The sequence below is a fragment of the Hypanus sabinus genome, chromosome 3 (genome assembly GCF_030144855.1).
Source record: "Hypanus sabinus isolate sHypSab1 chromosome 3, sHypSab1.hap1, whole genome shotgun sequence".
Classification (NCBI taxonomy): Eukaryota; Metazoa; Chordata; class Chondrichthyes; order Myliobatiformes; family Dasyatidae; genus Hypanus; species Hypanus sabinus.
In genome coordinates, this window is record NC_082708.1 from 160,051,028 (window position 1) to 160,078,537 (window position 27,510).

General features: G+C 44.1%; 1 protein-coding gene across 4 annotated transcripts in view; it reads right to left on the minus strand.

Annotated features, from left to right (window-relative positions):
* LOC132391820 (electrogenic sodium bicarbonate cotransporter 1-like) overlaps positions 1 to 27,510 on the minus strand; it is a 198,306-nt gene that overhangs the window by 86,611 nt on the left and 84,185 nt on the right. For all 4 annotated transcript variants that reach the window (XM_059965468.1, XM_059965469.1, XM_059965470.1 and 1 more), the window contains exons 9-13: positions 27,058 to 27,145; positions 21,485 to 21,639; positions 8,692 to 8,805; positions 6,677 to 6,851; positions 1,013 to 1,146 (exon numbers count right to left, since the gene is read on the minus strand). In XM_059965468.1, coding sequence (XP_059821451.1) covers positions 1,013 to 1,146; positions 6,677 to 6,851; positions 8,692 to 8,805; positions 21,485 to 21,639; positions 27,058 to 27,145 — 666 coding nt within the window. The remainder of the gene's footprint in view (positions 1 to 1,012; positions 1,147 to 6,676; positions 6,852 to 8,691; positions 8,806 to 21,484; positions 21,640 to 27,057; positions 27,146 to 27,510) is intronic.

Below are 27,510 nucleotides of genomic sequence, written 5' to 3' on the forward strand. Positions count from 1 at the left end.
AGGCCACATGAAGCCGCTGATGCCAATGCGTCCTGACTGGTGCAGATATCAGGAAATGAAGTTTGGCTCACAGCAGTGCCCAGAGCTCAGTGTAAACCGTCACCACCAAACATCACCCACTCCTCCTGCCTCACCTCTCCGGAGAAACCTTCAAGTGGTGCAGGAAGCAGGAAGGGATTTAGGGGATCATTACCGCTGGATCAGTGCATCATGGGAGGGGTAGTACAGTGTGAATACCCGACTGTTGGAGGGGCAGCATTGTGGGATCACCGCACTGATGATGGGGGTGTGGGGGGGGAAGAGTCCCACTGTGGGAGGGGCCGTACAAGGGGCCACCCTGAGGGAGTGCTGCACTGTATGAGGGACTGTACCCTTGGACTCTGTCACCCGCCGCTGTAATTAACACCACTTTCCAATTAGCAGAGGGCAGTGGGAGATGCTGACATAACAACTTCAGTCACAGCATGGAAAAAGAGATCTAAAATTAAACAGTCACCATCTGACTGATTTTGATCACCTGAGTCTCAGTGCTCACTGAGACAGGTCCAGCTGGAAATTGATCAATGCCAAGATTAATCTCAAGGTCTAAATATCATAAAAGTTTTAGACAGAGTAACTGCACTCAGTGACAGGAGGGTGAGTGACCGGAGGACACAGAGTGAAGGTGCTTGCCAGAAGGCCCAAGGATATGGTGGAGGATGTGAGGCAGGAGAATGTGTGGATTTGAAATGCAACTCCATACAGAATACTGGAAACAATACCAAAAGGAAATTTGATAAATACTTGCAAAGGGTTGCTGTAGGGAAAACAAGGGGAAAGATAATTAATTGACGACACTTTCAGAGCTTGCACCCATGGTCTTCTGTCCTCTCAAGACGTTCATCATGAAGCCTCTGCCCAGAATTTACCTGCCCCCATGCCCTCTAGTTTCCCACCCGGCTGCCATGGGTCACGCCTACTTCTGATCCCTTCTCCAACATCGATGCTCAGTGTACATCGACATCGAACCTACTTGCTGAAGCTGAAGAGGAGACGTTCGAAGACGAGCACTGGCCCCGTGCTGCTCAGGATGGTGAGTGGCTGTCCAGAAAACAGACAGAAGGTGGCTCCACTGATGGCTGTGCCCAGGAAACTCTCCAGCACGCCCTGAGGAAGAGCAGAAATTGGATTAAGAAACTGACAAACGTCTGGCCTTGAAGTTCCATTTGCCAGCCTTCCACCCCAAGGCAGAGGAAGTTCAGTAGAATTACACCGAGTGACCAGTTGATCCTGTCTGGCCAATGCATCTTCCCATCTTACTCATCCTGTCTCTCTCTTGTCCACTGAGTTTCTGTAGAACATCAACCACTGCCCGTGCTCACATTCCCCGGCAGCAAATGTGCAAAGTACCATCAGTTCCTATCACTTCAGTCAACAAGTGTTCCTGAGACTTTAGTTCTCTTTCTTACTCCCATGGTGACCTCTGTCTCTGGCCCCATACGTTATTCGAGTGAAGCCCAAGGGACTCCACTTAGTCTTCCATCCAGCGTGTTACAGAAGTTGGGACTCAACACGGAACCAAAGACCTCAGATAACCAGTCTTTTCTTGTTTATGAGGGAATTGTTCTGTTCTGATGAAAGGTCATCAGCCTGTACCATTTCTGCCTCTCTTTATACATGCTGCCATAGTACCTCTAGCATTTTCTGTATTTCTTTTCTGTTTTTACATTTGCTGCTTTGCAGAAGCAAGCAAAAGAATAAGGCCAAAAGCAAGATCTGTGCTCAACCATCAGTGGCACTGCTTCATTATCAAAGATTCCCACTATCTAGGCCAAGCCACCTTCTCACAACTACCATTGAGCTGGAGGTACAGAAGCCCAAAATCCCACACCACCTGGTTCAAGAACAGTTACTTCCCTTTAACCATTCAATTCTTCAACCAAACATCAAGTTTAGCATTACTTTAATCACTTTGCACTAAAATGAACTTCTTTTAGTTCTAATCGTGTTTTCTTGTCGAAGTTGTGCCTAATTTATATCTAATTTATGTTTTTCTATGAAAGCTGCATCTGTGCAATATTCCTGTGATGCCACTGCAAGTAAATTTTTCATTGCACCTGAGCATACATGTATTACAACAGGAATTGTGGGAGAACTCGGGATAAGGGATGTGATGAAATGAAATGTCTTCACTCGAAAGGTGTGAATCTTCGACATTTTCTACCCCGGAATGAAGTAAACTGTCGGTCATCGAGTTTGTACAAAAGCAAGATCTGTTGACTGGTGCACACAGAAGAATTTGAGGAATTGAATTAGGTATGATTCGGAAGATTGACCATTGTTCTTATGGAATGGTGGGCAGGATGAGAATGGTGGTTGGCTGATGATTATCATGTGTCTTCCTCCTGGTTCTAAGTTAATCTGATGCCCAAGGTCAATGTCAGTGTGCAAGATACCAACAAAAAGACAATGATAATTGAGGAGCAGTGAAACCAGTCAACTGTGCCCTTTAAAGTCAAACCTTAATTCTAATTATCACCAGCTCTGGTCTGACCTAGCCACAATGCTTAGGCATACAATCACAAATCTATATAATGATGATCCTAGTATAAAGATCTTTAAAATTTCTAAGGTCTGATTGAGGTGTTTCCACATTGTGCAAACCCAAACCCAGTGACCACTGGTGTAAGAAAGTTACTGACAAATTGAATAGATCTTTCAGAAGTAAATCCCCTCACACAGGTTCTTCTATTCATTACCCAGACCACGCTTTCTGGCAGTGACTGACCTCAAATCCTGTGATTCCCTTAAAAGTTTTTTTTAAAAAACCCTCTTTTTGAGCCATGGTATCATACAATATGGAGAAAGCACCTCAGCTCATCAGTCTACGGCAACCTTCAGGCATCTGTATACACGTGAATCCTTATTCCCAAGAACTATCTGCACATTCTACCCCTCACCTACATACTACAGACAACGTACCCAAACCAGTTCACCTGCCACCCCGCATGTCTTCAGTCTTTCAGCAATGAGGGCATTGTGTGCAAGAGCAGGGACGTTAGTTTTCAAGATGACACCGAGGTCTCCATCGAGGTATCAGTTCAGACTTGGTTATTTTTGGTTTGTAAGGATGCTTTTGGGGACACGAGGAGAGTTACAGGTCAGGTTAGGACTTAGGGGCAGGAATGTGGGGGAATTATAGGACATGCCAGAGTCTAAGCCCCTGCGTTCGAAAGGCAGCAGTGAGGTCGGGATCAGACGTCAGGCCCGCAGACCAGCAAGGATGTTCGGTGACCCATCATCAGTGAGACCGAAGTTCAAGGCCTAGTTTTCAGGCTCCCATCATCGACAATTCCAGCATTCGAGGCCGGGACTTCAGGCCCTGATCCATGATCCTCCTTCGTCATCATCCAAAAGTCCTGGGTCAATACCGAAGATCAAGGCCCAAGGTCGACTAGATGTCCAGATCAAAGGCTGAAGGTCAATCGGAGGTCCAGATTGAAGCCCAAAGGTCGATCAGGAGTCTAGATCAAAACCTGAAGGTCAGTAGATGAGACCCAGTGGCTGGAGCCTCTGAGAATCTCTGTGCACAATACAGGCCCTTCAGTCCACAAAGTTCTGCCGAACATGTCCCTAACTCAGAAATTACTAGATTTACCTATAGCCCTCTATTTTATTGAGCTCCATGTACCTATCTAAAAGCCTCTTAAAAGACCCTATCGTATCTGCCTCCACCACCGTTGCTGGCAGCCCATTCCACGCACTCACCACTCTGAGTAAAAAAAACTTACCCCTGACATCTCCTTTGTACCTGCTCCCCAGCACCTTAAACCTGTGTCCTCGTGACAACCATTTCAGCCCTGGAAAAAAGCCTCTGTCTATCCACACGATCAATGCCTCTCATCATCTTATATACCTCTATCAGGTCACCTCTCATCCTCTGTCGCTCCAAGGAGAAAAGGCCAAGTTCACTCAACCTATTCTCATAAGGCATGCTCCCCAATCCAGGCAACATCCTTGGAAATCTCCTCTGCAACCTTTCTATGGCTTCCACATCCTTCCTGTAGTGAGGTGACCAGAACTGAGCACGGTACTGCAAGTGAGATCTGACCAGGGTCCTATATAGCTGCAACATTACTTCTCAGATCCTAAATTCAATTCCACGATTGATGAAGGCCAATACACCGTAGGCCTTCTTAACCAGAGTCAACCTGTACAGCAGCTTTGAGCGTCCTATGGACTCAGATCCCAAGATCCCTCTGATCCTCCACATGCCAAGAGTCTTACCATTAATACTATATTCTACCATCATATCTGACCTACCAAAATGAACCACCTCACACTTATCTGGGTTGAACTCCATCTGCCACTTCGCAGCCCAGTCTTCCACCCTATCAATGTCCTGCTGTTACCTCTGACAGCCCTCCACACTATCCACAACACCTCCAACCTTTGTGTCATCAGCAAATTTACTAACCCATCCCTTCACTTCCTCATCCAGGTCATTTATAAAAATCACAAAGAGTAGGGGTCCCAGAACAGATCCCTGAAGCACACGACTGGTCACCAGCCTCCATGCAGAATATGACCTGTCTACAACCACTCTTTGCCTTCTGTGGGCAAGCCAGTTCTGGATCCACAAAGCAAGGTCCCCTTGGATCCCATGCCTCCTTACTTTCTCAATAAACCTTGCATGAGGTACCTTATCAAATGTCTTGCTGAAATCAACATCTACTACTCTACTTTCATCAATGTGTTTTGGCACATCCTCAAAAAAATCAATCAAGCTCGTAAGGCACGACCTGCCCTTGACAAAGCTATGCTGACTACCCCTAATCATATTATACCTCTCCAAATATTCATAAATCCTGCCTCTCAGGATCATACCCATCAACTTACCAACCACTGAGGTAAGACTCACTGGTGTATAATTCCCTGGTCTATCTCTACTCCCTTTCTTGAATAAAGGAACAACATCTTCAACCCTCCAATCCTTTGGAACCTCTCCTGTCCCCACTGATGATGCACAGTTCATTGGGGAAGTCGGAGTCCCTTGCCTGCGAATCCTGGAGTCCACTGGAGGCCGAAGACGGCAGCCTGTCCTGGGGTTTGACGACCGTGTATGTGCGTTGGTTTCACTGTTGCTGCTTGTGTTCTGTGTTGTTCTGCCAAGCATTGTGGGCATACACTGTTGGCACCGGAATGTGTGGCGATGGTTGCGGGCTGCCCTCAACACATTCTTGGGTGTTTTGGTTAACGTAAATGTCACATTTCACTGTACATGTGACAGATAAATCTACACCTGAAACCTGAAATCAGGTTGCAGCTGTACAAGGTGTTGGTAAGGTCGCGCTTGGAGGGAAGGTGCAGTTAAGCTGGAAGTGTGCACAGGTATACAAAGATGTTGGTAGGACTGGAGGTCAGAGTTATAGGGAGAAGTTGGCAAGGCCAGGGCTTCATTCCTTAGAACGTAGGAGAATGAGGGAGAACCTCACAGATGTACGTACAATCACGATAGGCAAAGATAAGGTGGCTGGTCTTTTCCCCAAGGTTGGGGAATCGAAAACAAAGGGCCATAATTTTAAGTTGAGAGGGAAAAGATTTAAAAGGCACCTGAGAGAAACTTTCTCATACTGAGGGTGGTGAGTATATGGAACAAGCTGCCAGGGGGAGCGGTTGAGGCAGGTACAGTTGTTTCATTAAGAAGCATTTGGCTGGGTACATGGACGGGAGGAGCCTGAAAGGATCCGGCCTGAAGGCAGGAAACTAGGATTAACAGGCTGTACACTGTGGCCAACATGGACTCATTGGGTCAAAGGGCCATATCTCTCTATGTGTATGGGAAGAAACCAGAACACCTGGAGGAAACCCACAGAGTCACAGGGAGATCACTTAAACTCCACAAAGACAGCGCCGAAGCTCAAACATACTGAGTGACGGAGCCTGCACAATTTGGAGAGCTTCAAAGATTCACCGTCCTCTGAAGGAGGGTTTTTTTTTTCTCTCTACATGATGTTGCACAACATTGTGGGCTGACAGGACTGCTCCCGTTCTGCATTGTTCTGACCACTCATTTTGAGACTGGTTCAAAACCCAGTCCAACCAGCTCTCACCGTGAACACCCTCCCTTCTCCCCACTTCCTTTGGTCAGAACATACAAAAGCTTGAAAACACAAACCACCAGCATTAAACACAGCTTCTACCCTGATGCTACAAGGCTGTAGAATCAACTTCTTGTTGGCTAAAGATGAACTCCTGATCTCCCAAACTACCTCATCATGGCACGTACTTTATTTGCCTGGACTGCAGATTCTCTGTATCTGAAATACTACTCTGCGTTCTGTGTTGCTTTTTACTATCTCAATGTAATTATGAACTGTCAGGACAGATGCAAATAAAAGTATTTTGCTGTAACTTGCTACATGACCATAATAAACCAAGTACAATTACCAGCCAGGGAAGCCACTAACTTTACATCTGACTTGTCCAGCCCCATAGTTCACTGGGGACGCACCTCAATATTCTCAAATCATGCTGCTCACTGACACCTCACACACAGTGTGATCTGAGACCACTACGCTTACGATCCCGGGGAAGTGAAATTTCTCCACAGTATCTGCAATGTAGTCCTACGTGTGATTAACACACTGAGCCCCTGGTCGGAACGTGTATCTGTCAAGTCACCAGTGCCCCGAACCTGCATGTTGTCCGTCGCGTCTCCGAGGAGTCCTCCGAAGGTGATGGCGTTGGTTACGGTCCCCAGGTAGATGAACATGATGGCAGACAAAGACTGGATGCTCAGTCCGTCATAAAAATCGCTGGCATACCACGGGACTTTCCTCTTGATGTCCGCCACAAAACCACCGAAGAATCTAAGGTGTCAGACAAAAGAAAAATTAAATAAAATCAGACAGTGGACAGTCAAATTCTTTCTATCAGGGTGGGAATGTCCAGTGTTAGGAGACGTTCACTGAAAGTGAGAAGAGGAAAATTTAAAGGAGATGTGCAGAGAAATTATTTTTTACTTCATTTATTTTTACACACAGAGAATAGTGTGCCTCAGGACCAATGTTCCCTCTAATTTGTTATGACCAGTGCGCACAAAATTCTTGCGCAGTGCAATCTTTTCCCCCATTGACAACATGTGCGCTCTGAATAATTTCATCAATAAAAACAGTATAAATAAGCCAGTTCTAAAATCTGCAGACAAATCATCACCAACTCCAATTTGTCAACACCGTCCGCGTCAGAAACTGGAAAAGGAAATGTGATTGTGTATGATTGTGTTGTAAACGTAACATGCCAATGAGGGAGAGGGTGATTTTGTGCTCAGTTTAAATTTCTTTGTGCGCCCGTAGCACGTACACACGCACACACCTTAGAGGGAACACTGCTCCAGACTTTCACCACCAAGTTCAAGAACAGTTACTACCTCTCAACCACCAGGCTCTTGAACAAAAAGGGATAGATTAACTCATTCTATTTCTGGTGCTCCCACAACTGATGGTCTCACTTCAAGGACTCTTTATTGTGTTATTTCATATTTGTTATTTATTGCTATTTATTTATATTTGCATTTGCTGGGAATCAAGGACGATTTGTTTCCACCCTGGCTCTGAGGGTCCATATGTCACCGATAAGTCTGAAGCAACTGAAGATGACGTTCTCAACAATTTACCATTTATCAGTTAAAGGAATTGGTCATTCCCGTAGAGCCCATGTCAATATAATTCATCTGGGAAGTTCAATTTTAGGAAAACACCTCCTTTGGGTTAGACTTCCCCTGACAGCAATAATAATAAAGAAAAAATAAACATTGAAACTCCGTTTTCTTCATGAGTAATACATCATAGCGTCAGTGTTATACAGCACGGAAAAAGGCCCTTCACCCCAACTCGCCCATGCCAATCTAAACCAGTCCCATTTGCCAGCATTTGGATCCTATCCCTCTAATCTTTGCTACTACATGATGTGGTACGATTTCAACGATTCAAGATTTAATGAAACCAAACAACCCATACAAATACGGACATCAAACAGCTATGTTTTGGGAAATAATCACTGAATTTTAGCAAGCGTAATTTCAAGTATTGAACACAATGTAGTAAAAGATTCTAAAGTTGATTTACAGGCTCTCCAGTGCTTGTCATTTCTACAGCTGGGATGGGACAGTGTATCAGGTATACATGGAGTATGAGAAGCTGCACCCTCCATTTGAATACCTGAAGCGGGGTGCTCAAGTTTAGGCTGCACTTCAGCCTCACGCTCCTGATCTCTGGTCAACAGGTGGGTCAACTGGGGGACCTCCTGGTCAGTTTGCTCCTTGACCTGGTCAAAGTGGTCATTCACAGCTCTAAGAGGTGGGTGGGCAGTTGAAGGGCTCTGCCCCTCTTCCAAGGTTACATCTATGCCCATGTGTACCTGGAGAAGGAGTACTCTGTATGCACTGATACAATGCAGGTTTTCCAGGAATAATGGGTGTGACACAGGTTTGACTGTGTTCCAGCTTAATTAACTGTAAATAGCCTGAATGGCAGAAAACAGCAGTAATGATATGATCTGGTAATCAATGAATCTATATTGGAAAAGGGAAAAAGTATATCAAAAGAATTGGTGTGTTTTCACAAAACACCACCCACTCTAGCTCCAACAATGCCCAGAATGCAGATTTGAAGGTAACCGTTACTCATGTCACAGAATTTCTGGTCTTACCTTCCGGTTTTCTTCAGTTCATCCGGCACCTCATGGCTCCCACCCCCAGCACCACTGTCATGAGGCATGTCTCCGTTCATCTGGATGCTTTCTCCTCCTGAAATCATGTTCTTCCTGTTCAAAAGGATAACAGCGTTAGACCATTTGGCTCTCTCTCTCTTCTGCTTCTTTGCAGAAAAAAGTGGATTAGCACTTTAGCGCCTGGTTGGCATTTCCGCTCCACACCAGCCTCAACCTCCCCCATCACCTGACATCAATTCACCATCAGCTTCTGGTCCTCCATCCATGTCAATGTAGCAATGCATGGGACAGGCCATTCGGCCCCTCAAACCTAGTCTATCATTTGCCAAGATCTTGGCTGATCTTTTACATCAACATCATTTACCTGTATTATTTCTATTCCAACAATATCCAAAAGATCTATTCATCTCTGTTTGGCATGAACTCAACGGCTGAGCTATTACAGTCTCACAGGGTAGAGAATTCCAAAGTCCCATGAGTATCTGAGTGTCCAAAATTTCTCAACTCAGCCTTACCCGAGTTACTAACATCTGTGTCAGGGGATAACTCCTCCCTGTATCCAGCTTGGGGAACCTTTTCCAAATATTGCAAGTTTCAAAGAGATCTGTCATCCTTTGAATGACTGCTTCTTCCCTTGTGAATGGAAATTGAACCCATGGACACTACTTCACCACATTTTTTTCTTATTATTCTCTTCTCTCTCTCTTTTTCTCCTTACTATTTATTAAATTTAAATGTTAATATATTTACTGTAATTTACAGTTTTTGTTATGTATTGGAATGTACTACACAATAACAAATTTCACAACATATGCCAATATTAAATCTGTTTCTGATTCTGAAAACAATACAATCCAAATCTATTCAAAGGTTCATTTTATTGTCAAAGTATGCACTACTAATACAACTCTGATCTTTGTCTTCTCCAGATAGCCATTAAATGCAGAAAGACCATGGGTGCTGATGAAAGAAAAGATACCAACTCTCCACCCGGGCACAAAAAAGAAAAGAATCAATACTTGCAGACCCCAAAAATCCCCTCCCTTCTTCGCAGTAAAAAAAACAGCGACAATAACAACCTTTGACCTTGTCACTCGCATTTAAAAAAATGACGACACAAATCTTTCTTCATGTGACAAACCGACCATCTCTGGAACCAGTCTGGTGAAACTTCACTGCACTCCCTGTGGCAAGTACATCCTTCCTGGGGTTAAAAGACCAGAACTGCACAGAATATTCCAGATGAGGTTTTACCAAGGACCAGGAGAATTGCAATAGGATTCCTTTACTCCTGCTCTCAATATGGCCATTATAACAACTGCATTCCTTGCATTTGCCTCACCTACTTGTTGGCTTTCGATGACATGTGTACAAACACATCCAGATGCCTCTGAACATCGACTCCACCCAATCTGTCCCCATTTATTTACCCATTTAACAATCCAATGCAGAGTGGACCCTTTCAGCCCTTTGAGCCATGCCACCCCAGCAACTCTAATCTAATCACAGAACAAGTTACGATGACCAATTAACTAGTCCAGCTTTGGACTGTGGGACAAAACAGGAACACCCAGGGAAAACTCACACATTCAGCAGAGACTCATTACAGACCGGCACCGGCGTTCGACTCTGAAACTCTGGAATGCCCTGAGCTGTAATAGTGTCACACTAATCACTATTGTACCATGATGCCCAAATAAATTTTAACAAATATTCCTGGGCCCAACACATTGGTGCAACCATGAAGGCGTACCAGCCCTCATTAGGAGCTTGAGCAAGTTCAGTATGCTACCAAAGACTGTTACAAGTTTCCAGAGATGAACAAAGGAGAGCATTTTGACAGGTTGCATCAGAACCTGGTTAGCAGACTGTAATGCATGCTAAGTGCTGCATAAGCTGTAGGCTCAGCCAGCTCCATGACAGGCACTTCTCTCCCACTATCACTATACGAGGCAGCACTGCAAAACGGCGGCATCCACCACCAGGGCCCTCACCACCCAGGAAGTGCTCTTCTCATTACCACATTAAAGAGGAGCTTCAGGAGCCTGAAGACCCAGGTTCAACAATTCAGCCTTTACTCCTCCACCATCAGATTCTTGAATGGACCATGAACCCATGAATGCTCTCATTATTCCTTTCTCCAGACTATTTTTGTATTTTTAGCATTTGCACTGTGCTGCTGCTGCATAAAAAACAAATTCACATCTGTCTGAATAAATCTCATTTCCATTCTGACTCTGACACTCTGCTTCACTTTATGCTTATGGTGAATAACTTCACATTTTTCCACACTGCATGGTTATCCCCATAAATCCATCCGTGATCCGTGCCATCTCCCTGGGGGGGGGGGGGGGGGGGCGATTTCCACATCCCATAGCTCTCTAGATAAAGGAGATAGTCATGAATACCTTATTACAGTCACAGAAATAGGTCCTTTGGCCCATCTAGTCCATGTTAAAACCATTTAAACTGCCCATTCCCATCATCAGCTCTCCATATCCTTACTATCCATGTACCTATCCAAACTTCACTTAAACATTGAAATTGAGCTGGCACCACTTGTACTAACAGATCATTCCACACTCTCTCAGGACCCTCTGAGTGAAGTAATTTCCACTCATGTTCCCTTTAATCCTTTAACTCATGACCTTTAGTTGTAGTCCCACCCAACCTCAGTGGAAAAATCCTGCTTGCATTTGCCCTAATTTTGTTATTGGATTTTTGATGACATTCTTAGAATGAACGTGTTCCATGGTCCTTAAAAAGGAGAATGTGGAGAGTTAGGATTTTGTAGATAAGGTCACAAGAGGGCAGATGCTGGAATCTGGAACAACAAACGAACTACTGGAGGAACTCGGAGGGTCAAGTAACCTTTGTGGTGGGGGGGGAGAAATTGATAACATTTTGGGTCAAAATATGATGCAGAGTTTCAAACAGAAGCATCAACAATTCCTTTCTTCCACAGATGCTGCTCAACCCAAGGAGTTCCTCCAGCAGATTATGTGATTGTGTGTTGCTGCAGTTTTTTTCTTAGATGGAACATAGAGCAGTACAGCACAGGAACAGGCCCTTCAGCCCACAAAGTGGTGCTGAACCAATTCAATTAGTAATCAAATGGGCAACTAAACTAATCCCTTCTGCCTATGCAATGTTCATATCCTTCTATTTCCCTAATATTCACGTGCCTATCTAAACATCTCTTAAAATTCCCTAATTCCCTAAAACTCCCCTGACAACACATTCCAGGCACCCACCACTCTCTGTGTAAAAAACTTTCCCCTCCCATCTCCTTTGAACTTACTCCCTCTCACCTTAAATGCATGGACTGTGGTATTAGACATTGCAACCCCAAGAAAAAGGATACTGCCTGTCTACTCTATCAGATTTTCCCTCAGCCGCTGTTGTTCTAGAGAAAACAACCCAAGTTTGTCCAACCTCTCATTATAGCGCATTCCCTGTAGTCCAGGCAGCATCCTGGTAAGCCTCTTCCACACCCTCAACATCCTTCCTATAATGGAGTGACCAGAACTGTATGCGGAACTCCAGATGCAGCCTAAATAGAATTATATAAAGTTGCAACATAACTTCCTGACTTTTGAATTCAGTGTCTCAACTAATAAAGGCAAGCATGTCATCTGCCTTCTTCACCAGGCTACCAATCTTTCAGAAAGCTTTGAACTTGGACCCCAAGATATCTCTGCCCATCACCATCTCTTTACATTTGACGTACCAACGTGCGCTACTTCACATTTGGCAGTTTTCCCTCCCATATCCGCAATTGTATTCTTTGACAATCTTCTATGCCAGGAATTCTCAACTTTCTTCTGCTCATGGACCACTTGTGACTTTCATTTATCCCTGTGCCCACCCCACCCCTACCCCTACCACCCTCCATAGTCTGTGTTAGTTGTTGATGGTTTATTTTTGGTCAATTGTAAAATTATTCTTATTTACAGTAAATATTTATGTTTTGACAGGTTATAGGAAATATTGTATGTTAAACATAATGTTACAGGTGTATATGAAAAACTATTTCAAACCTCTGAAGAGGATATTTTATTTATAATATAGATAATATTCTTCCAACCAGCAATTAAAAAGCATTTAATATTGTTGCTTAGGGTATTTGGTGAAATCCTTGCAACTAGTGAGTTTTGGAATATCCAGTTTCTACTTGGTTAAAGATAATTGAAAATCACCTCTTTTTCACAACATCATGACGGTCATGAACTTTTGATAGCAGGTGAAGAGCTTGACTGAAACCACATTCAGCTAGTAAAGAGCTGGAAAACCCAATTAAAAACAATTTTGCTTTGTCCAAGAGCTATGGAAATTTATTTTGAATATCACTGGTTATCCAGAAATTCTGCTTGCTGTGTTTGAATTTGCTTGAGCTTGTTCCATCACTTTGCAGCTCAATAAGACTTTCATGCAATGTGGTGTCAATATCAGTCATGTTCACTCCAGATGGATCCACCACCCAATCTGGAGTATGCACCCACCTCCAGCAGGTCTCTGTGACTGAAATTCTATATCACTGTGTCGTTGTTTCAAGATATACAATCAAATCATCATCTTAGGATTCTATTTTAAGAGTGGCCACTGAAGGAAATTACATAAACTGACAACATGAAATACAGCTGCTGAGAAGTTGCGTGAGTTTTCCAAGGGAAGTGGAAATAGCCTCTTTGCATACGAGATTGCAGTTTTTTTCCCTTGTAACTGCTTGTTTAATAAATTCAGTTTTGCAAATATATCTAACATATGTCAGCTATTCTGCTGCCTCATTTGCATCATCTAGCATATTTTTCATTCAGGGTTCCAATTAAATTAAATATATTCATTTATTTTTATTTATAGAGTTTAGTAATATTCCATTAAAGCAGCAAACTTATCATGGCCTATTCAGAAACTCCTGTGGCCTCAATTTCTTGTTTTTGTTTTACTTGTGGCCCCTTCAAAATCCAGTATTGCCTCCTGGGGGAGCCATATGACCCATGCTGAGAACCACTGCTCTGTGCTATCATCTGCAAACTTACTAACCTACTTATCTACATTTTCATAAAGGACATCTCAAACAGCAGAGGTCCACACCTCTGAAGAACAGCACTATTCACAGACCTCCAGCTAGAGTATGTCCCATCAACCACCATCTTCTGTCTTCTATGGGTAAGCCAGAATTAATTCAAACAGCCAAGATGTTTGACAAGATCACCATAGAAAGAAACCTCCTCCCCCCCCCCCCCCAATATCTATCAAGTTGGATTGATCTAGGAACATACAAATTAGAAGCGGGTGCAGGTCAATCCTTCGCTACCATTCAACAAGATGTGGCCAACCTCAACTCCACCTCTCTATCCAACCTGCGTAACCTTAGCTCGGCCCACAGTCACTCACTGACAAATCTGTTTACAAACAAGGGAAAATCTGCAGATGCTCAACAGGCCAGGCAGCATTTATGGAAAAGAGTACAGTCAACGTTTCAGGCCGAGACCCTTCAGCAGGACTGGAACATCCACCGTACTCTTTTCCATAGATGCTGCCTAGCTTGCTGAGTTCCTCCAGCTTTTTGTGTGTGTCACTGACAATCTGTCAAGCTTTGCTTGAAACATAATTGGAACCACTGCTTCCACCACCATTTCAGGAAGGGATTTCCAAAGACTCATGCTCAGAGAAACAGTAGCTAATCTCTGTCCTTTATTTTACAAAAGTGATGGACTGGGCACAGAAGGAAACAGGTTAATGGTCTGATAGGTATAACCTTAATCTTGGCACTGACTTTGAGAGTCTTTTTACACCCAGTATGCTAAGGCCAGGGTCATCTATATTCCAACAAAGGCATGTAACCATTTAACATCTTAGCTGCAACTTGCTATTTGTCTCTCGCATAATTAGTCTCATTAATAACCTTTAATTATTTGTGAACCTTTGTCCAAGAAACTTATGCTCATGTTGCCCAAGTAGCTTGCTGACTTTGACCTAACTATTTACATAGTCATTCTGTAAGTCTTGTATCCCATCACAGTCCTTCTTGGTATTAACATCCCCTCTAACCAATGCGGAAAGGAATTGCTTGCTGTTGGATCTTCTGCTCTGCTGAAGCTCAAGAGGAGAAATATTCACTCTCCAGAACTGAACACCAACAGTTCTCTGATACAAGGACCTTTGGTAACAGAGAAGTTCACAGGGGGCAAATGGAATTGTGCCAACTCCCTCTCCACTGAGGCCAGTGGGGAGGACATCAGGTGGGGGAGCCCAGCTTCAAACACGCGACAGGCGCTGCTATTTACATTAAAATTAACACGCAGGTAAAGCGGTACATCCCACAGTCAGACCAGAATGGCACAGTGGCACAGCCACTATCTCACAGCTCTGCAAGGTGCCATGGAGTTGGCACATTCTCCCTGTGACCGTGTGCCTTTCCCCCCAGGTCCTGCAGTTTCCTCCCACATCCCACTGACGCGTGGGTCTGTGGGTTAACTGGCCAGAGTGAGGGTAAGGGGTAGAATCTGGGTGGAACTGCTGGGAATTTGGGGAGCATGAAACATGATTGATGCGAACGGCTGGTTGGTTTTCATTATGGAGGCAGTGGGTTGAAATGCCTATTGCCACGCTGTGTCTCTCTAGGAGTCTCTAGAATTGACCTCAGAGGGAATCTGGTTGAGGGTTGCCCTACCCTAGCCTGGCCCCAGTTCGTCACCATCCTATCATTCATGACACACGGTCATCTTCGTACTATTGGCATCACGAGCCAAAACAGTGTCATAATTAATGTCATTACATATTCACTAGGAAACAGGGATGTTGCACGATCAGGAAGTTGAGTCAGAAGATCAGCCCTGACCTTGCCAAATGGTGGGACAGGTGTGAAGGGCCTAATGGCCCACTCCAGTTCCCATTTGTTATGTTTAAACCTCTTAATGACCAATGAAGTGCTTGTGAAGTGGTGTCACTGCTATGACATCAGTCAAATTAACTGCTACTGAGAGATCACTTACATTCCCCTGAGACACGATACAGTTTTGCATGTTATCCGGTATATATTCCCAGAGACCCACCAGGCTGGACTAGAAACTGCAGCCACAGTTCTTATCAGCATTTGCATTGTGTGTGGGTAGGTTTACACCTGAGCAAATTATCTCATTACAGAGAGTGTTCAGTTAATGGGGTCACAGTTAAAGAGCTGGGCGTTTCCGTATCTGTTTACTGAGAGGAAGCAATGGTTTTATTAAGGGTGAAAGTACCAGTAAGTGTTTTATCTTATCTTGCAATGATTCTACCTGTAAGCTTTTTAAAACTGGTCGGAACTGGAATTGCTTGTAAGGGTTCAAAATTAAAACCTGCTTATTATAGAAAAGCGAAACAATTCAAAATCTTTTGCAATCCGACAACCGTCAGTCAGTTCCTTTATCTTATCTACAGTTTAATGTAGTTATTGCCCTGCAGGTCCAGTCTGGCTGGTTGATGGAGCAACTCTTTCTGAAACATTACACTGCAAGGCCGACTTCGATGGGCCACCGAGCTTCTCCACGGTGTCTCGAGCTCGTTGTGTCCCGTTGTAAACCTCTCCACCCTTTAATATTCACCTGACCATTGAGGCCAGGAATCAGGAGTCAGAGTGCGCCCTTTAATTGCTATCTCTTTTGTGATGAGCTCATGGTGTTCTAGTGACACAAGAGACTCCAGATGCTGGAATGTGAAACAAAAAGACAAAATTGCTGGAGGAACTCAGCAGGTCAAGTAGCGTCTGTGAAGGAACATGGAGCGTCAACATTTCAAGTCAACATTTCAATTCTACTCTTTCAATCCAGCTGGTGTGTCTTGACCCAAAACACCGATTGTCCATATGTTGTCAGACTCACTGAGTTCCTTCAGCAACTTGTTTGTTGCTAATAACAAAAGAAGTCTGTTTCCCACAACCCACAGAGGAACTCCATTACATGCATGACCTGGACATCATCAGGAGCGTGACCTACGGGTTCATTTTATGTGCAACTGACTCGGAGCGGGTATCAGCCATGCCACCTCAGGACATTACTGGGACAATATCCCACTGGTCTTTAATGGACCTGGAAATAATCTTCAATGCAATCTACTAGGCGAGTAACCACTCCTGCTGAAGCCACATCTCTGAAGCGGAATGATTATCAGCACCTTAACTCACACAAACCACAGAGGTAATCAACATTCAAAATGCAATCAGTGAAATACCCGATTGCAGAATAAGCGTGTTCATATCCTGAATAAATGTTTTCTCTCTACACAGACACTGCTTGACCTGCTGAGGTTTTCCAGCATTTTCTGTTTTTCTTTCAGATTGCTAACATCTGGAGCAACATGTGGGGGAACTTAGCAGGTTGGTCAGAATCTGTGGGAGGACAGGACTGGTTAAAGCTTCGGGTTGAAACCTGCATTGGGACTCATAATACAGAATTTCAACCCAAAACGTTGACAATTCCCCTCCCACCCCACAGGTGCTGCTGACTTCCACCAGGACATTGCTTATCGCTGCAGATTTCAGCATCTACAGTCTTTCTATCTGCTTTTCACCTCTGTCGTTTTCCTTTGCTTGATCTCCCTTGTTTGATCTTCCTTTGCTATGAAGGTGCCATTACTATTTTGGCACGTGAATTATTTTGAATATAGTTGAAGGCTTAACCAATCTGTTGTCTTGGGCTTCTGATTGGATCCCATCTGCATTCAGCAATGAGGATTGATTCCTAGTTAACACACACAAAATGCTGGAGGAACTCAGCAGGCCAGGCTGCACCTATGGAACACAGATGCCTGGTTTGCTGAATTCCTCCAGCATTTTGTGTGTGTTGCTTACATGTCCAGCATGTGCAGATTCTCTCTTGTTTGTGATTCCTAGTTAGCTTCACAACAAATCACAAACATCTGCTTCTGGTTCAGGTTCGCTTGGGCTGGGAAGGTTGAGGCATCAGCACCCCCACCCCCCATGTGCTCTGCTCCCTGAACAAACGTCTACCTGTTGCTTTTCAGCTTACTTTCCAATGCCTCTGGAGATCAGACCAACCTCCTGGTGAGTGAAGGCTGTCACCTTGGGGAATATCTGATGATCTTATCCTCCCCATTCTTCCCTTTCACACTCCCCAACACACAACCAAAGGTAACAAAGACCCAAAGTTGACAAACGAGTGTCTATCCTGCATGATCGCAAGCCTGCAATCTCTGTGTCAGATCAGTTTCCCATGTTACCTTGAAACCAGGGTCTGAGTCTTACTGAAGTACAAAACTAGGCTGACAGTGCAGTGCAGCACAGAAGGAGGAACTGCATTTTGGATGAGACACTTCAAGGTGCTATAGTATTCCATTTAGAAGAGGAAGGAGAGTCCACTCTTCTATATTGTTCATGAGTAGATGTTCCTCCTTCCCTCCATTCCTGCCTTCCTCCCTCCTTCTCTCCAAGTGTCAGACAGACCACCTCTCCCTGAAGTTCCGGGAGTCTCCCGCATATTGATAGTGGCTCCCTGACACCCGCAAATTATATACAATATCCTGGAAATCAATTTTTTTTAAGAGGGAGAGGAAGAGCGAGAGTGAGAGGGAGCATCCTGATTGGTCTGTCTTTGTGCTAAGTAGACCTATCAGTTTTCTCTGTGGGTGGGCTTTAGAGTCAGTCGGTCGATCTCTCTCTCTCCCTCTCTCTCTCTCTTTCATTGTCCATCAGTTCAGGGTCCTGCTGCACCATGGCAGAGTGTTCCATAAAATAAAATATAAAATGTACTTCACCCCAGACTACACTGAAGTGTATTCCTGCCTAATAGGTGTCAAAAATAATGACAGTGTTGCTCGCTGCACTGTTTGCAACAGTGACTTTCCTATTGCCCATGGTGGATTAAATGAATATTGAGGTGAGTTTAACAGGTGTCATTCATTCATTAGCATAGCTAACATTACCTAAACTAGCTGGGTAGAGCTAAAGAGCTACTCTATTGACGTCCTATGTGATAAGGCCAAACTCCCTGTAGACCTGCTTAACGTTGTAATAAAAAACATGACTCCATGATAATATAAGTACATATTTCAATGTCCCATTTTCTGCATATACCCAACTTGGTTTACAGATTAGACAAAATCACTAAACAAAGTATTACATACACCCTTGGAGTGGGGGGATCTGGGGTTGTGGAGCAGGGGGGGTGCTACCTCCTTGCAATGAGTTTTTGCAGGGTGGGATGTCTGAAGTGTCCACTGCATCAATGTTCCAACTGCTGATGGTGGGAGCTCACTGTGTACACTCTGGTAACAAAAAGACAGCAATCAAAGCAAAAGTATTACCATGGAAGCCAACACATGCCATGCTCCTTCACAGGCCCTGAAGCTGTTTGGTTTCATTGAGATACCGGTCTGTGATTTGCAGATGCTGGAATCTGGAGCAAAACACACACTTCTGGATGAACTCTGTGGGTCGCACAGCATCAGTGGGGGAGACCCTTCAAATGAACGGATGTGGGCAGGTCCTGATGCAAGCCCTCAACCCAAAACCTTAGCTATTCCTCTGCTTCACAATTCTGCCTGATCCACTGAGTTCTTTCAGCAGTTTGTTCCTTGTAATTTGGAGACCGCTGGAGAGAGGGAATGTGTTGTCTCAACCTACTTGCCTGAGAGGCTGCAGCAAATAATTGGATAGGGGAATGATGCAAATCGATTGGATCTTGCAGAAATAGGTTTTAATGTGGGGGGGGGGGGGTATTTTAGAGTCCCGAAGACGATACCAGGTGAGATGTGAAATCCGCTTATCCCATCTGCTTCCCAGTAGGTGAGTTGGGTTATAATTACCCCCAGAGAAAGAGAAGGGGAGAAGAGTGAGAGGGGGTAGAGAAAGAAAAGCTGGGGCATGGGAACTAGCAATGGAGGGAGGAGACAGGAAAATAGACCAGGCTTTAAAGACCATTAAACAATTGTAACCCTATCTTTGTGCTTTCACATGTGAGTGAAGCCATGGATACAATAGGCACAGTGAGCACCAGTGCAATGGTGGCACTGCCTCATTGATCAGCACATCATTACAACACAATGGGAGGTCATTCAGCCCACTGAGTCAATGCTGGAACTGGTGAAGAGTAGGAGCACACCGTACAATGGACATTTTGCTGAAAACCTGTGTGTAATCTTCCACCTATTTTGAGCTCCGGTCTTTAATCAGCCACAGAGGAACTTCGGCTTGCTCCTTCTCAACCCCTAGCCTAAACTCGACCATGACCTTCATGTTATAATTACTTTACTCACACCTCAGTGCCTTATATCATTTAGCTTTTAAAGAATTTAAAACTGGAAAGGCACCATCCAGGAAGAGATCAGCAATTTGTTCATTGTTCACACTCTCTGCAATAGAAAGCAGAGAAATAATTCATTTGTTTGTCCTCCCTGTTGGCATAGAGACACGAGAATCTGCCCAAGTTTTGTAAATAGACAGTAACGTACTGAATAATGCATTGGTTTCTTGCTTCTCCTCGCACTGTTGGCAGTGCTGACTGACAAACACCATTCACGTTGTATTCTGCCAACAGCTTGCAGTCAGGGGAACAATTAAAGGCTCACACTTACACACAACACCTCCTGACCTTGGCACGTCCCAAGGCCAATCCAATGCCAGCACTGCTGTAGTTTAAAAATGGCAGCCGCCAGTTCACACAAACAACTCATTGGATAATGGAGTCATAACGTAATTCAGCACAAAAACAGACCACTCGGTTCAACTCATCCAGGCTGATCAAGATTCCCATTTAAGTTATTCTTCTAAACCTTTCCCCTCCACATACCTGTCCAAGTGCCTTTTAAATGTTAGTGTATTTGCCTCAACCACTCTGCAGCATGAAGTAAGACGATGCAATAACAGAGACTGCCAGCAAACCAAACTCAATTTCTACCATTGTCTGTAAGGAGTCTGTACATTCTCCCCGTGACCACATGGGTTTCCTCCAGGTGCTCTGGTTTCCTCCCGCATTCCAATGACGTGCGGGTTTGTACAATGTGGGCATGCTAAGTTGGTGCCAGAAGCATAGCGACACATGTGGGCTGCCCCCAGCACATCCTTGGACTGTGTCCGGATGAAGTGTCTTGGCCCAAAACATTAACTGCTCATTTCAATGGATGCTGCCCAACCTGCTGAGTTCTTCCAGCTTGTTTGTACATCCTTGGACTGTGTGGGTTGTTGATGCAAATGATGCATTTCACAGCATGTTTCAATGTTTCATGCAACGAATGAAGATAATTTTTAATGGTCCTCTGGTAGCTCATTCCATATGTCGTTTGACTACCTGCTCTGTTAAAAATTGTCTCTGAGGTTCCTATTAAATCTCTCCCCCTTACCTTAAACCCATGCCCTCTAGTTCTTATTCCTCAACTCTGTGAAAAAGATGTATACCTTATCCATAGCCCTCATGATTTTATACACATCTATAAAATCACCTCTCATTCTCCTGCACTCCAGTTAATAAAGACCAAACTTTCCCAATTTCTTTCTATAATTTAAATCTTGACAATGTCCTCATAGATTATACCATGCTACTTACAGCAAGAATTTGGGCCGTAACACTGAAGAGAACTTCCCTGATTTTCTTTGAAAGTCTTGCATGATCCGAGATGGATAAATGGGACCATCTCCAAAGAATGGAAGATTTCTTCTTCTGCCCGCCTGGCCAATCGAGGACAGGGGATTTGCTGAGCTTCTGCTGACCAGTCTGGCTCCCCTAACACAGATCATCTGTGGCACCCAGTTTTCAACAGAAATAAAAGCTCTGTTTACCTTTTATCAGAAGAAGGCAGCGACTTTGGGGGCTCAATCCTGATCTCAGGATCCCACTCTCCTGGCGGTAGGACAATTACTTCATCCAGGAACTCGTCGATTCCAGCCAAGAGATCTTCATTATCCTTGGCTTTGTAAGCAATGTCATGAAATAGCTAAATCAATCAACAGAGAGAAAAGCAACCTTTCAACGAACAGTAAACAACAGTGACAAATGCCACAAAATACAGTCTTCCATGATCACGTCCTAACTGGGAGAGTAAGAACAGGAAAAGGCCATTCAGTGTTTCAAACCTGTACTGAATCCAGTTTAGCCAATGCAGGACAGGTACAGATTCAAAGGGTTAAATGGCTTTCCTCTGTTCTGACTTCAGGACAGAATAGGGAATATTTATCTTCATGATTTAACCCTTAAATCCTTTCTCAGCAAAAACCCTACTGTAGGTGCAAGAAATTTGGAATAACAACAGAGAATACTAGAAACACTCAGCAAGTTAGGCAGCAGAAACAGAGATATTGTTTCAGGTTTGATGCCTTTTTAGCTGTCTCAATTTTGAAATGGGACCATTAAAAATGATTCAGTGTAGTGTCTCAACCTTAGAAAAGCATGAACAGATACCATTAACGACACCTGGGTCAGGGAGGACAGGTTGTATGTGCTCTGCCCGAGACAGTAAGAGACTACAGAGTTATGGACACCGCTCAGCACAACACATAATCCAGCCTCCCCTCTGCACTTCTCACTGCCTCAGTAAAGCAGCCAGTGTAATCAAAGACCCCAGTCACTCTATACCTTCCCTCTTCTCCAACCCCTCCCATCGGGCGGAAGATACAAAAGCCAGAAATCACATACCACCAGGCTCAAAGACAGCTTCCATCCTGCTGGTATCAGACTATTGAATGACCATCTAATACGTTAAGATGGACTCTTGATTTCAAGACTTATCTAGCCCATTGTCTGCCTGCACTGTACTTTTTCTGTAACTCGATCACTAGATTTCTGGAATGGTTCCAGAGAAGTTGAAAATTGCAAAGGTCACTCCACTCTTTAAGAAGGGGGAGAGGTAGAAGAAAGGAAATTATAGGCCAGTTAGCCTGATTTCATCACTGGTTGGGAAGATGTTGAAGAATACTATTGAGGATTAGGTTTCGGAGTAATGATAAATTAGCCCAAAGTCAGTATGGTTTTCTGATGAAGAAATCTTGCCTGACAAACCTAGTGGAATTCTTTTGAGGAAATAACAGGCAAGATAGACAAAGGAAAGTCAGTAGATGTTGTTTATTTGGATTTTCAGAAGGCTTTTGACAAGATGCCACACACGAGGGTACTTAACAAAATAAGAGCAGAAAATATGACAGAAAAGGTACTAGGATGAATAGAAGATTGGCTGAGTGGCAGGAGGTAAAGAATGGGAATAAAGGTGACCTTTTCTGGTTGGTTGCCAGTGACTAGTGGTGTGCCACAGGGTTCAGTTTGGGGCCACTTCTTTTCACAATATATGTCAATGATTTGGATGAAGGAATTGTTGGCTTTGTAGCCAAGTTGGCTGATGAAATAATGATAGGGGGATGGGCAGGTAGTGTTAGGAAGCAGGGTGTCTTCAGAAGAACTTAGACAGATTGGAGGAACGGGCAAGGTACTGGCAGGTGGAATATAGTGCAGGGAAGTGCATGATCATGCACTTTGGCAGAAGGAATAAAAGTGTGGAATATTTTCTAAATGGGGAGAAAATTCAAAAATCAGAAGTACAACGGGAATTAGGAGTCCTTGTGCAAGATTCCCTAAAGGTTAACTTGCAGGTTGTGTCTGTGGTAAGGAAGGCAAACGCAACGTTAGCTTTCATTATGAGAGGACTAGAGTATTAGAGCAAAGATGTAATGCTGAGGTTTAATAAGGCATCAGTTTTGTGAGCAGTTTTCGGTCCCTACGTGCCAAAGGTGCATTGGCATTGGAGAGGGTTCAGAGGAGATCCACAAGAATTATGCCAGGAATGAAAAGGTTAACACATGAGGAACATTTGATGGCTATGGGCCCGTACACACTGGAGTTTAGAAGAACAAGGGGGAAACCTCATTGAAACCTATCAAATATTGAAAACCCTAGGTAGAGTGGATGTGGAGAGTGTCCCTATATTGGGGGAGTCTAGGACCAGAGGGCACAGCCTCAGAACTGAGGAACATTCATTTAGAACAGAGATGAGGAAACATTACTTTAGCCAAGTGAGATATGGCATGGAAACAGGCCATTCAGCCCATCATGTCCAACCAACCATTTACAGTAATCCTACACAAATCCCCTTATTGTTCTCCCTCACCCACACACTGGTGGTAATTTACAACAGTTAATTAACCCACCAACCCACACGTCTTTGGGATGTGAGAAGAAGCCCACATGGTCACAGGGAGAACATGCAAACTCCACATAGTCAGTGGCCAAGGTCAGGATCAAACCTGGGTCTCTGAAGCTGGCAGGCAGTGATTCTACCATCTGCACCACTGTGTCACGCACATTGTGTTGTACTCTTAGTCCTCTCACAACACCAGTTCTGGTCAAAATGCAGTGGTGTGTCTGCTGAATGGCCTGTTTCCGTGCCATATCTCACTGTGACTCGCTGACAACCCCAGAGAGCATGATGAACTTGTTGTTTGTTCAGGAATCCCTTTACAAGTGTGCAGCAGTGGGACTGGTCTGTGACAGGAGCAGAGGGAGAGTGAACGAGTGAGTCTTTGCTGATGCTTGCAAGGGGAATTCATGTGAGCTAATGAACAAGGAAGAGCCAATCTCAAGGATGATTCAACTCCACGTTTTGCATTTCCTGCATAGGAAACCAGAGGCTCAGGAGGGTGTCCAGTTGGCACATTTGCTGTGTCCCTGCTGTCTGACAAGAGACATCGATGTGACTTGGGGTGGGATCTCATTCAGCAGGACAGTGTTGGACACAGACAAGGAGGGTTGACAGATCTCAGGCTTTTGGTGTTGTCATGGGGCCAATTGGAAACTGCAGCAACCAGTCCAGAATTCAAGGGTGAAGGGGCAGAGTTCCTGATCTGAAGCCCTCTCCAACTTTCATTAGAGAACTGATTGGTGTAAAATTAAAGCAGAGAACTTTGAACATTACAGCACAAGCATAGGCTCTCTGGCCCACAATATCTATGCTGAACACATTGCAAAGTTAACTGATCTCTTCTGCCTGCACCTGAGCCATATCCCTACATTCCTGAATATTCATGTGTCTAAGAGGCTCATAACTACCATTATCATTTCAGTTTTCACCACCAACCCAGAGGGCGCATTCCAGACACCTATGACTGAAAAAAAATGCACATCCCCGCTCACCTTTAATGCATGACTTCCAATATTTGACATTCCTACCACAGGGAGATTAAAAGAAAGACTATCTACTCTATCTGTGCCATTCATAATTTTTTTTTTTAAAAAAAGTTCTAGCTTATGACTCCCCAGAGTAAACAACACAAGCCCTATCAATCTCTCCTTGGAGCTCATGCCTTCTAATCCAGGCAGCAACTTTCAGACCTTTCTTTTAAACCGTGCCATGGACTGCTCCTTATCAGATTACGGCATTGCTTTGCACTGTTGAAACTATGTGTTATAATTATGTGGTCTTTGTCAGTCAGTCTTTTATCAATTATGGTATTGTCTGCACTGTTGAAACTCTATGTTAACTATAACTATATGTAACTATGTGGTTTTGTGTAGGTCTTGTAGCTTTAGGTTTGTCTGTTGGGTTTGCAGTTCCTTTCTGGGGAACATGCTAAGACGGTAGCGCGATATCGATACGCAGCAGCCTCTCCGGACTCTGGATTGGGGATTACCAAACATTATGTGGTTTTTCTTGTGTGGTCTATTTTGTGCTTTTTCATGATATCATTCCGGAGAACGTTGTCTCATTTTTTAACTGCATTGCATTTGTAGTTTATAAATGACAATAAACTGAATCTGAATCTGAATTGCGGTAAAACTTTTCTACTTCCTTTCCAAAGCCTCCATATCCTTTCTGTAATGAGGTGACCGAAACTGTATACGAAGCTCTGTTACACTATACCCTGACTCACCAAGGCCATTCCCAGTCCTGATGGGAGTGTTTCAACCTCCACCACCACCCACCCTACCCCACCGATGCTTCTCAATCTGCCGAATTCTTCCAGCAGCCTGTTTGGTGCTCCAGATTCTGGTATCTGCAGTCTCCTGTTCCAAGGTTGTAACAGACGACCCACCTAACTCCCATCAACCTCAAGAATGCCATTGACCTGTTGTAGAAATAACACCAAATACTGGTCCAGTTCAGACTACCGGTGTCACAATACTGAGTACATCTTCCTCTCCTGGATAAAGTCCAGAGCTGAAACAGCCCAATCTAACACTGCATGTTTCTTTTTGGGAAAATATATGTGATCAAGACAAAAACATATAGTTTGAAACTGCCAGTCTCCAGCCAGGTAATCAGCTTCTCATTCAGGATTTGATTGAAACTGCAGGACTATGAATTAGACTTCAGAAAATGCCATAAAACACACTTGGAACAGAATAAGACCATAAGGAATAGAAACAAGCCATTTGGCTCAAGTCTACTCCGCCATTCTATCAACCCCATTTTTTGGCCCTCTCTCCATAACTTTCAACCACCAGTACTAATCAAGCACCTACCACTCTCTGCCTTTAAAATGCTTGAAGACTTGGCCTCCACTTCCCTCTGTGGCAATGAATTCTTAAGATTCACCGCTCTATGCCTGAAGAAATTCCTCCAGATCTCAGATGTAAAAGGACCGACCTTTATTTTGAGGTTGTGCCCTGGATCTTGGATTCAGCTACTAATGCAAACAGCCTCTCCATATCCACTTTCAGCTTTCGGTAGGATGCTCAAGACTATGGCAATGCCATGTGACAAATAAGTTAGCCTGTTGGATATTATTCTTGAGTAAAACTCCCAACACATTTGAAACTCTATTTTTTTTTAGATGTTATATGTTGTGAGAATAACAAATTTTCCAGTAAGACCAGTTAGTGGGGGACAGTAGCGTAGCAGTGAGTGTAATGCTTTACAGCATCATTGACCCAGGTTCAATTCCCAGCACTGTCTGTAAGGAGTTAGTATGTTCTCCATGTGACTGCATGGGTTTCCTCTATGTGCTCCAGTTTCCTCCCACATTTTTAAGCAGTATGGGTTAGAAAATTGGGAGCTTGCTACGTCGGCACCAAAAGAATGGCACCCTCACACCGATGCAAACGACACATTTCATCATTTGATGTTAATCTTTCTAATTTTTTTTCCTAAGTTAAATGGAGTGTGGAAAACAGGACCATGTACAATTTGTTGAAGTGTAGAAACTGGGATCTCAGTGAGGAACCGGGGTCTGAGGCAGAGTGGGAGCCAGGGGGTTGAGTTGCAGAACCATAAGGATTTTTGGAATAGTCAGATATTGTGCAACTCGCGTTTTACTGAGTGTGGAATGGTGGCTGGCAAAGGGATCACGGTGACCCACTCCATCTGACTGGGAAGTCCAGGAATTCCCATATTGGTGTCACGAGGTGGTGGCAGGATCATCAATCTCACCTCATCTGACATGAGTGTAGCAATTGCCCTTCCGATCTCGTGGTAGGATTTAGCCTTGCCTTTCGGTCCCAGCAGAACAAACAGGAATCTGGATAAACAGAATCGCATTAAAAATCACACTAGGTCTAATGATTACATTATATCCACCTCACATCTGGACTCATTGGCCTGCCTTGAAATCCAATATGCCAACTTCACTGTCTTTATCCCTCCCCCACCCCACTCCCACTGCCTCTGTAACTCCTCCAGCCCTGCCACCCTCCAAGGTCTCTGCTCTCCTCCATTCCAGTGACTGGAACACCCCAGCTATTGCCATCCCGATGGTGATAGCCTTCTGCTGCCAAAGTCCCAAGTTCTGGGAATTCCTCCTTATCCCTGTTCTCCCTTTCACTCATTCCTTGAAGTGTCTCCCTTCACCTGTCATCTCACCTGAAACACATGAATCTGTGATAG